The following is an 11,906-nucleotide window of genomic DNA, read 5'->3' on the forward strand; positions in this document are numbered from 1 at the left end:
CTATTTAACCCCTTTGGGTTCTAGTAATATGACCAGACTTAAAGGGAACCTGGCAGGAGTGTCATGTTGCCCAAACCACGGACAGCGTGAATCAAAAACAGGCTGCACCACTCGCGGACACAGACAGATAAAGGCCTCTGTGCAAGAACTATATATAGGCCCTTTGCACTACAACAGCTAACCATGATGCACAATTCAACCTGTTTTGGAGGAAATGGACCCCTTACCCTTTGGGCCCCTGTGCGACTGCATAGGTTGCACCATTGATATGTCCGTCCCTTTCCTGTACTACAGCAGCCATGTATGTTTCACTTTGATGCGCTGCAGCATTTTAGACAAATCAGAGGTTCAAAAGTCAGCCGGGGACCATGCATCTCAGATGACTAGTCTAAGTTAGGTCGTTGGGGGCTTCTCTGCTCTCTACTTCCCATAACTGACCGGTCTGTCCCTGTGTGTATGTATAGTTAGATGCCTTAAGTAAGTGGTGCAGGGAGAAGCTGCTGATAATTGAATATCTGTGGCTAGACCTCAAAATAGCAGTGTCTGCAAGACAACCCAGGATGTGCATTCAGTACGATTCCTTCTGTCAAAATAGCGGAAAATGCAACAGAACACGACAGGCCCTTTGACAAGTCAATGGCTTGCATTCGGCACTGGTGGTGACATCCCTCATAGAGTGAAGCAGCAGAGTGATGTTGGTTTCAGGTTTCTATGATAAGCAGAAGAGACAAAGCCATGACTGGCTAGTAGTGATACTACAAGGTAAATTAATTAAACTTTAAGTTGTAATTTTAAATATTTATTTCTCTCTGTGTTCATACACACAAGGTCTCTCAAACTTCAGATGGTCAATGAGAGGTGGACCAGTACGGACTGAGGCTGAAATTCAGCCCTGGCATTTCAAATCACACAGGCCCATGTTGTCCCCGTCCCCAAGAACCAGATGGGATATATTACTAATATTACCCTGGATGGAGGAAAGGAAGATTTTCTACAGGACCAATATTTCTAATGATATCCGTGGGCTATGGGGGTAAGTGACGGAGTCAGCAACTTTGTGATCCATGACAATGCTTAACGGTATGGGTATCTTGAGAATGCCGATTCTGTTAACAACGTAGCAGACAAGGCAGCCCATGACCAGACAGGCCCTTCTGGCATTTGCCAGAATTGCCACATGGCCAGTCCGGCCCTGGAGGTGGACTTTGCTATTGTAGTGCAATGTTGTTAGATTGTCCTCCACTTATAGTTTGTCTTGGAGTTTTTTGAGTCAACTAGAAGAAACCATTGTAAGGACCAACCTCCCTCTATATAGGACCTGTGCTCGTCTGCCTCCTCAGACATCTTGTGTGACTTCTTCCTCTTCACCACCCTAAGGATATGCACCTGGTCCAAATTGCTCCTGTCCGAATTTAGCAACTTTGGATGAGTATGTACTGGATGCATCTCATAGATCTCTTAATTTTAGGAGGGTCTCATCAGTATCAGATGCCTTGTAAGTCCCAATTACTAAATAAATAACCTTCACCAATACTGACGCCATCGTAAGGCCATGAGGTGGTCCCATTAATATTCAGGCTGACACAGCAGACACCACAGAGACCTGGGATTTAATATACATCGGTTTTAATGCCAAAACAAATCATGGAGTGAAGAGCTTGAACTTGTCCTGAGAGACGCCAGAAGGAAACATGATAGAAAGTGATGTTTGTATGTGAAGGACAGAACAAAACAGAGCCGTTCTTTAACAGGACTGGACATGAATGGAGTTTGTGTGCCCTCCCGGAGAGCTGGGTCACTGCCAAACACCTCCGAACCACAGACTAGGCTCCCAAATATGTTTTGGCAAACCCTTCTCCGCTGCTCTATGTTCTCTCACAGGGTGTAATGTTTTCTTTCCGTATGACATTGCTGTAGGGTTTTTGTTTTTTTTCTCTCCTTTTTTTATGCAAGTGATGGGTTGGGGTTAAAGTGCACAGTTTGATGTTATGCAAGTTTGTTGAAGTGGGCCTTTATCCAGATAGGACTGGATGCAGTGTGCGGCTTATAACATAGGTCTTTTACCTTGTGCCGATGATGTTACGAAACTGTGTGAGTGCGGAGCTGTATATAAACCTCCCAGACATTGCATTCCAGGCTTTCTTACATCTGGAAGCAGCTGGAGTCTCTGTGAGCTTCTCCGCTACTTATCTATAGCACAATCTTACACCTCAATCAATACTTACTTATTATAAAACTTATATTTTACTTTACTATTTTATATTTTACTATTTTAGCCTTCTTTTATATTTTATTTATATATTGCCTTTTATTCATTTTTTTTTACTATTTTTTAAATAATTTCTTCTTTTTTTTTTAATGTAGATTCTATACCTGATCTTAAAGAGGCGCAAAGATGGACCTAAAGGTGTTTGGGCTGTTAATTGCCCTTTGTTATTTTGGGAACTCCGAGGCTTTCCGATTTTATGAGAGAGATTGCACCGTGAGCAACTTCAGGGTGATGCCAAATTTTGACAAAAATCGGGTACGTGTTATTATTATTATTATTATTTATTTATATAGCACCATTGATTCCATGGTGCTGTACATGAGAAGGGGTTACATACAAGTTACAAATATTACATACAGTAAACAAACTAACAATGACGGACTGATACAGAGGGGCGAGGACCCTGCCCTTGCGGGCTTACATTCTACAGGATTTCATCTGTATTCTGGATTTTTTGTGACATACTGTATTTATAAAGCAGGAGCAGTTATTAGAATCATTCTTATTACTTTTCTACAACTTAAAAAGGCAGAATAGACAGTAGCACTGGCTCAAACTTGGCTTAGGGCACCACCAGCCACTAACACTATTGTCTACCATTATGATAAACCTATCACTGAAGTCCATCAAAAACATTTAGATTGATATCAATATCACATTAATTGTGCAATTTATACATTCATTTTGCAGAAATTAACCCATATTTCATATACAGGCACATTTATTCCTTACAATATCCATTGACGTGCATGGAGTACTGCCACCCAGTGTTCAAATCACCATGAAATCATGAAAAATGTCTGTTGAATGAGAAACTTGCATGTTCAAATGTGTGAACAGCACAAGTGTAAAACTTGGTTCTTGATGGTCCTAACATAAAAAACTTAGCCTATCACCCCCTACCCTTCGTTGATTTTCCTTGCTCTTTCTTCCAGCTTGGATGGAACGTGACAGCTGCAGCCAATCAGTTGCCACTGACTGGCTGCAGCAGTTACCAGACACCCAGAAGAGAAAGCCACAAAACTGAGCGGGAAACACCAACGACAGTACTGAGCAGTACACAATATAGGGGGCTATTTTATCGTAGGACCACCGTGGAGCATATTGGAGAATATTCGTGCAGTATCCATATGTTCTCATACAGGATAGGGGAACAAGCTGTTGACAGACGACGTCTATGTTGGCGGATTATCTCCCACGAGAACGAAAGACTGGGAACATTAAAATCCACCTGCTATCAAGGAAGATGCAGGACACCCTCATAACCGTCAATGATAAGTGATCCATCAGTCCAGTCAACATTATCTTTTTTTTTGGCAGACATCTAAGACTACATTCCCACTGAGGCTTTTTTAAGGAGGATTTTGAAGTGGGTCTTCTCCAAAATCCTCCAAAAACGTGTAGTACATTTATCAATACTAGACAGTCTTAAAATGCTCCAGATTTATCACAGTGGTTCATGTTAATCTGTCTCATTTTAAGACAGTATTTTCTGCCTATAAGTTGGCTTACTTTGTGCCAGAAATGTGAGCCATAGTTCTGTTGATTTTTTTAGCTTATGGTGTCGCCCTTAAGCCCTCGTTCTTTTTCCAATAAGTCATCCCCCATTGTCAGACAAGTCATAAAAAGCGTCTAGAACACATAATAAATATGGTGCAAGTCTTGAAAGACAGTTTTTTTGGACCCAAATTATGCCGTAAATATGGCACATTTAGCTTGGCAAATATCACCCACTGTGAGAAGAAAATGTTTCAAAAACCCATTCAAACTACCTCTGGAAACACTTAGGAAAGAAAATTATTACGTTTAAAAATTGCAATGATTTTTCCTCCGCAAAAAAAATTTCTGTGAACTTGACGTCTTTTTCAGGGGGTACGTTACATAACCCACCTGAAAAAGCGTAAACGTTAAAAAAATAAAAATAAACATATGCACATCAATGTAAAAACGACTTGCTGTGCTGTGTTCTATCTCTTAAGATTGTTTGCACCACTTCAAGTTTCCAAGGATGTGAAGCAGTTAGTAGAAGTGATCCGACCATTCTTCAGGCGTCTTCCACTTGGAAACCACCACTCATTTGTTTATATATATACTAGATGGCAGCCCGATTCTAAAGAATCGGGAGTCTAGAATCCATATATACTTTATTTAGCTTTAAGCGTGGTGGTGGCAAACAACAGGTTAATAAGAGGCAGTGTCAGGTAGTAGGAAAATAGCCAGTTAATAATAGGCAATAGTTCTTTGCAGGAATGCAGATATTAATAAATAGGCAGTTTATATTGCAGAGAAATTGCTGGGCAATAATGGACAATGTCCTTATGTGGCAAATAATAGATCAATATACCCAATGTGGCAAAGAAGAGGTTAATAAACGGCAGTCTCTCAGTATAAGTCAGTGAATAATAGGCAGTATATGGAGAAAACACCAAACAAAAGTTCAAAATTGGTGTGAAAATGTCACTGAACCACTTCACAACTAAATATATATAGTTTTGGTAAATGGTATTATCATTTTTTTGACGAAATTCGGCAGGAGCTTGAAGAGCAACGTCACTGGGCCCGCCTCCACGCAGTAGAAACTTGCTGTGAGGTAAAAATTCAAAAATCACACCAAAATGGCGGGCGGAGTGTGTCACAGTACGGCACGTTTCTGATTGGTCGCTCGCAGCAGGCGGCAACCAATCAGACACTGGACACTGTTGACGTCACTTATCTCCGGACATTAGCTCCGGACATTAGCTCCGGACATTAGCTCCGGACATTAGCTCCGGACATTAGCTCCGGACATTAGCTCCGGACATTAGCTCCGGACATTAGCTCCGGACATTATCTCCGCACATTAGCTCCGGACATTATCTCCGCACATTAGCTCCGGACATTATCTCCGGACATTAGCTCCGGACATTATCTCCGGACATTAGCTCCGGACATTAGCTCCGGACATTAGCTCCGGACATTATCTCCGCACATTAGCTCCGGACATTATCTCCGCACATTAGCTCCGGACATTATCTCTGGACATTAGCTCCGGACATTAGCTCCGGACATTAGCTCCGGACATTAGCTCCGGACATTATCTCCGCACATTAGCTCCGGACATTAGCTCCGGACATTAGCTCCGGACATTAGCTCCGGACATTAGCTCCGGACATTAGCTCCGGACATTATCTCCGCACATTAGCTCCGGACATTATCTCCGGACATTAGCTCCGGACATTAGCTCCGGACATTAGCTCCGGACATTAGCTCCGGACATTATCTCCGCACATTAGCTCCGGACATTAGCTCCGGACATTAGCTCCGGACAAAGCCACGGAAGTTGGCACAAATTGCAGGAAGTAGTATTCTAGGCAATTATATATTAGATAAGTTTGTTAAAAAAAGATGATGGCGACGAAGCCGCTGCAAAAGCGACTGCCGTCAATTTCCTAAAAGATCTTCCTGTAGAAAAACTATGGGGGTACCCCGGAGTGTAAAATACATCATGTGCAGATACCCTAAGGGGTATATAGTGATATACTCATATCACGCATTGACCAACAAGATGTGGAACAACATAAAGTGATGCGACAAACATGTGATAACAACGTAGCGCGGTTCAGTTTATCACTCAGGTTTACATTTTATTGTAATTTTCCAAGGCCTATAATAAACCTAACGAGCATCAACACACATGAATGGAAATAACGAACCCAGCTCTGATACCTCAGTAGAACACAGCAACTGCAAATTAATTACGACACATGCTGTTACGTGCTTGTTATGGCGCCCCGTGGCGCTCGCTGGATTCTTAGAGATAGAAACTTGAAGATAAATGGTGAAAAACATCATAATACTAAGTGTGGAGAACTTAAAGGGAACCTGGCGCATAAAAAACATAGTCCTATGTGCAGGTTATAGGGTCGCAGAAGGTGATCAGATTTGATATTTGTATCTGTGGAATGACATTAAATAGATCAAGAAATTTACTTATGTAAACCTTTGCTTAGTGTGGGCTTAGGAATTAAAGTAGGCGGGGCTTTATACGTGAGATAGCTGGCAATCGCTGATTAAGACCGCCCACTTGACTCCTAAGTCCAGCACAGAATGAGCAGAGAGTTAAATGGATAAATTATGTGTGTGTATATATATATATATATATATATAGATATGTTTACCTTATGTATAAACCATACATTTATGCCTAGCTTTTCTCACATATAGCATGTTACAATTATGCTTCTTTTCAGTATGCCGGGACTTGGTATGCAGTGGCCAAGAAGGACCCAGAAGGACTGTTTCTTATTGACAACATAGTGGCTAACTTCAATGTTGATGAAGATGGGAAAATGACTGCAACAGCCAAAGGCAGAGTCGTCATCTTCCAGTAAGGAACTCTATATTACCACCTGTCCCCTGGTGGTCCACTTAGCCATGTACCATGATATCTCTCCCACAACACATGATCATTCAATGAAGCCGAGCATTCGTTAGTGAGATTGCAGACAGCTTTGGTGGCTGATTATCTCCTGGAGAACAGAAGAATCGTTAGCATTTTTTCATATCAGCCGATCCCTCCTGCTTCGGCGAGTTCGGGCAATTTTAATCTAATGTGTATGGAGTCTTAAGTTAATAGAGGGGTAGACATCCTCCCTTCAGAGCCTTATTTCACTAGTCAGTGGAGTTTGGCTATAAGGATCGTCTTTTAGACAGTCTATTGACTTCAATGGTAGCTATGTAATACTTAATTTCCCCTGTGGGAGTGCTAAAGGACTTTGACCACTTGTCTTAAAGTTATTAGAGCTGATCACTAAAGGTTCTAATAATTAATAATCTATTGATAGAAATCAATAGAAAATTCTATGATTAATTTATAAGTCCCTGTTAACAAAAAGAGGATTGTCCCAAATATGTAACTTTCTTCAAGGTAGAATAAAAGGGGTATTCCCATGTACAAGATCCTATCCAAATATGTAGTAGGTTTAATAATAATAATAATAATATTAGCAAATAGCTCCAATTAAAAATGTAATATAGTTTTTCTGATTTGCTATTTGTCTTTCCTCTTCTGCAGGCATTGCAGGACCTTAGGTGTCCATAGCTACGACCACTGATATAGTGACAGTTATCTAGTTGCTAGTGGTTGTAACCATGCATACGTAAGGTCCTGCAATGCCTGCAGAAGAGGAAAGACAAATAGCTAATCAGAAAAACTATACTACATTTCTAATTGGAGGTATTTGCTAGTATTATTATTATTACTACACCTACTACATGTTGGGATAGGATCTTGGAGATGGGAATACCTCTTTAATTAATCATGTAAAAATGTCATATTGGTGTGCATTTTTTTTGCTTTTTTTAGGAGGCTAATATTGCTACTTTAACATGTGAGGAACCATCCACGGAGCCATGTTGAGGGTTTAGTACGTGGTTCCGGGTTAACAATAAGTAACAGTCCCATACTCATTATATAACTGTTGGCTGAGCAATTAGTCCCCGACAGATATTTCTCCTGAAACTCCCATTAGTAGGAACGCTTGGTTTGGATGAGAACTCCTGTGTTTTACATGAGAAAGCTTCTGCCAGACTAAAGAACCTGCCGCTGAAATTCAGCTGTGAAGGTGAAAGTTGGGAGGCGCCCAAGCACCAATTTCTGGCTGACTTGAGTGTAAAACGTATGGGAGCCTTCAGACCCAAGATACAATCTTCTCTATAGGATAGAGTTATATTCTAAGGTATCTAGTATACATCTGACTACTGGTATTTTTTCAGGACCATGGAATTGTGTGCTGACATGGTGGGCACATTTCAAGAGACCGATGACCCCGCCAAATTCAAGATGAAGTATCACGGTGTCCTTTCCTTCCTGGAAAAGGGACGTAAGTAAATCATTTCAGAATTTCCACGGATTATATTAAGATAGAAAATTAGCAAACAAATGTATAACAAGTAATAAATCCTTAGGTGTTTGCAGTTCTATAGGCTCTGTGAGTGAACATACTCATTTTCACCCTGCCCAATGACTGTCATGATTTTCTCTTTTTTTTGTGTGACGATAATTGCCCAGCAGTGGTGTAGCCTAACCTTGGCCACCGGGGCATTTGCCTTGAGTATAAATGTTCTTAGGGTCACACAATTTCAAAGAAAAAAAATATTGAAGTGGCGTCTATAGCGCCATTGATCTGAGACAGTGGACATGCTCCGGACTTCTGAGGGTGCCCCTGATTTCCAGATGAGCTCCTTTCTTAATTGTACCTATGTAGCGAATACAATTGGATCCTGTGCTAGAGTAGGAAGCCATAAGTTACTTGCCCCCACAACTCTCTGGTTGGCCGCACACTGCAGCGTTCAATACAGCAACGTCCTGGCGCAGATGGTGCAATAACATCACTGCATTACACTACCTGAGCCATCCCGTTCTGTGTTCAGGGGAGAAGAGGCCTCGGTCACTCGGATTAGGTGAGTACAAACTTTATTCCTTTTGTGGTGGTGGCACGAAGGTGGCATTATTACTTTTGGAGGCACTCAGGGGGCATCAATTCATTTTAACAGGCCACTAAGGGGGCATTATTAAATTCTAAATGGGGCACTTAGGGAGCATTATTACTGGGTAAGGCAATGCTACCTTTGCCTTGCTCCAGGCGCTGGCAACCCATGCTAGATCAATAATAAACTTTATAAATTGAGATGCCATAAAAATAAGAATAGGAGGCAGTTTCATTGAGCAAATAATATTGCAGTATAAAAAATTGCTAAAAGTGAAAAGTCAAAAAAAGGTTTTGGAATAATAAAAGAAAAAATCATATAATCGTATGTTTTTGGGATGTGCGGTTCATGCTCTTTTTTTTTCTTTTTTGCAAATCATATAAACAAATGTCCCCTGATGAAGAATGGCGAAACATGCAATGGGAGTGGCAGGGAAATGTGTACACCAGTGGTAACAAACATAAGCACTATAGCAATTTGTACATATCATTTTTGGGTACTTGGGCTATTTATATAGAACTATGGGCCTAATTCATCAAGACTGAGGTTGTTCATGCCGGTCTTGATGAGGGGCATGTTGGAGTCTGATGTTCCTGATTCATGAAGAGGTACACGTTTCTTCGTGAATCAGATGAATGTAATGCGCCTTCATGCACAAACTGGAAACATAGGTACTGGAGTGAGATTTTTGACGTACGGAACGCCATGGCTCATCAATAAGTAGACAAGTTGAGGCGTCCCACCCCAGCCGTGTCCATTGTGTAGGAGCTGGGATAAAATGGTGTGAAGAAACCAAAAGTCGCAAAATTTAGGAGCAACTCAGAGTCGTGCCTAACGTTTGTGACTCTCCAAAGATTTTACATAAGAATTCTGGGGTGAATTCTTTGTTGAATTGGGCCCTATGTACAGTATTTAGTACATTCTACTTAAAGGGAATCAGTCTCCACATTAGTCTAAAATAATAATATAGGCATACAGGTGAAACTACCAAGAGAGATTACCAATGCTGCAGAGTTTTATTACATGTCATGTTGATGTTTTATACCATATTAATTTGGGAATTTTCCTGCAATGTAAAAATGTAATGTGAGCACATTTATAGTAAGAAAATAGCATTATTCTATCATTTTACTTTTACATATTTGATACAGACTGGATACTTAGTGAAAAAAATGACTAAACCTGCCTGTTCCTAAAAGGATACCATGCACCATAAATCTCAATGACCTCCTTGTTTTTAGTTGATGACCACTGGGTGGTGGATACTGACTACGACAACTACGCCGTCCACTATTCATGCCGCGAGGTAGATGAAGATGGCACATGTTTAGACAGCTACTCCTTCATTTTCTCTCGTGATGAAAATGGCCTGACCCCCGAGATACAGAGAATTGTTAGGAGAAGGCAGGAGGAGCTCTGCTTGGACCGAAAATACAGAGTTGTTAAACACAACGGTAAGGGGGAACGTTACTCATCTTGATGTTCTTGTAGACCCTCCGGAATCAGTAATGTCAAGAGAAGGATCACTATAAACTGTGTGGGCAACCGTTGTATGGGCTCATATTAGTCACATTACTTGCAAGTCTAGTGATATGTGTGGATCTTAGGGGTCACAATCATGCTGATCCAATAATGTTTTACCTATTCATTGAAAAGATAGGAATGAATCAGCTGTGCGCATGCGCGATGGTTGATCCCTTCATTCCCTACGGGACTACTGAGTGCTGCACTTCCCAGCAGCACCATTGAGAATAAATGGAGCAGTAATCTGGCATGTGTCCCATCTGGTCGATCAGTTCCAGTGGTCAGACTCCCATGAACAAGAAGTCATAACCTGTCCAGTGGATAGGTGATAACCTGTTTTTGCCGAACAACCACATTAAGCATTAAGCTCAATTTACTGTAATGGGGATGAGCTGCTATATCAGACACATCCCATTAATTGCCATTTATTTGCGGTAGACATGATAGAGTCATCTAAAGTGTTAACTATTCTATACACATACACGCCTTAATTAGATGGAACCTTTCAGCTGTTTATTGGGTATGGAGGCTTGTATATAAAGCAGGCAACCGTACACCTATATTGGTTCGAAACGCGTAGGTCAGACTACTTTTTCCATGATGTGTGCATTTTTGATGGACCATTAAACTTTATTGCTTTCATCTTTATCTATCTCGGAGATCGCGTGCTGGACTTTCCTTCTATTTTCTTGACAGCATTAGCGGAGCTCAGGAGCACTGAAGCTGACTGGATCCAGCAATCTGTGCAGCTTCAGAGCAGCCCTTACAATATAGCAAATAGATAGTAAGTGCTGCTCACCTTGTCTGAAAAAACAAAACGAGCAGTAAACAACAACAGAATTGAAAATTCTTCTGCTTGCCATCAACAAAAGCAGATGTAAAAATCTTCTAAATCTATTTAAGGGTGCAGTCAGATGACCGTATAAATCGGGCTGAAATCGAACCGCCTTGCTCGGACTGGCCGCGGCTTTCCCGGCCGACATAGAAATATATAAGAGTAGAATACCATCACGACAGGGAAGCCTCAAAAGTCAGACCCTTGTGACTTGCTTGTTGAGGTTGCAGTACTTTGGGGGGGTCCTCCTCCCTTGCGTTAGGCTGCGATGTAGCATCGGTACATAGCAATCTTTGGCTGTAGAACCTGTGTTGCGACCAAAGCCGCCATGTAGCCCGGGCCTATTGAAGAATGTTTTATGCATTGTACCCCCCACCAGTCATTGACTTCTATGATTGACCTTCTTGTCTATCTCCCTACAGGATACTGTACACAGACATAATATTCATTGGGGGCCTTTGAATTTAAAGTTTGCAAAAATATCCTGCCGCCTTCTGCATCCTGGTTTTTTCTTTTGCAAATATATCGATAATGAACGTTGGATATGAAGCAACGTATTGATGATCACAGCAGCAATGTACATATTTTATATCGTTTAATTGTATGATATTTCTCGCGCACAAGCTGCATGACGCTTCCTGTACACCTTTCCATGATATGTTTCATTCACCATTTCCAGAAATGAAGCAATAAAGATTTGTTTCTACTCTAAACACACAGCCGTCATTTTTTTTTTCATATCTGCACAATAATAAAAGTATAATTTACTGTAAAGTTCTCAGACCAAAATAAATTCATAAGGAGCTGGCA

At 41.1% G+C, this 11,906-nt stretch overlaps 1 protein-coding gene across 1 annotated transcript; it reads left to right on the plus strand.

Moving 5' to 3' along the window:
* Nucleotides 1–2,037: 2,037 nt before the first annotated feature.
* Nucleotides 2,038–11,809, plus strand: RBP4 (retinol binding protein 4). Its single transcript, XM_069753768.1, has 6 exons — nt 2,038–2,169; nt 2,365–2,524; nt 6,499–6,635; nt 8,024–8,130; nt 9,979–10,191; nt 11,519–11,809. Exons 2-6 carry the CDS (start codon nt 2,396–2,398, stop codon nt 11,536–11,538), a joined length of 606 nt encoding a protein of 201 aa, XP_069609869.1. The 5' UTR covers nt 2,038–2,169; nt 2,365–2,395; the 3' UTR covers nt 11,539–11,809.
* The last annotated feature ends 97 nt before the right edge of the window (nt 11,810–11,906 follow it).

Source organism: Ranitomeya imitator, chromosome 2 (genome assembly GCF_032444005.1).
Source record: "Ranitomeya imitator isolate aRanImi1 chromosome 2, aRanImi1.pri, whole genome shotgun sequence".
Lineage (NCBI taxonomy): Eukaryota > Metazoa > Chordata > Amphibia > Anura > Dendrobatidae > Ranitomeya > Ranitomeya imitator.

Coding starts and splice junctions, on each gene's coding strand:
- RBP4 (XM_069753768.1), top strand. CDS start 2,396: ATGGACCTAAAGGTGTTTGGGCTGTTAATTGCCCTTTGTTATTTTGGG. Junction 2,525..6,498: donor CAAATTTTGACAAAAATCGG/GTACGTGTTATT, acceptor GCTTCTTTTCAG/TATGCCGGGACTTGGTATGC. Junction 10,192..11,518: donor CAGAGTTGTTAAACACAACG/GTAAGGGGGAAC, acceptor ATCTCCCTACAG/GATACTGTACACAGACATAA.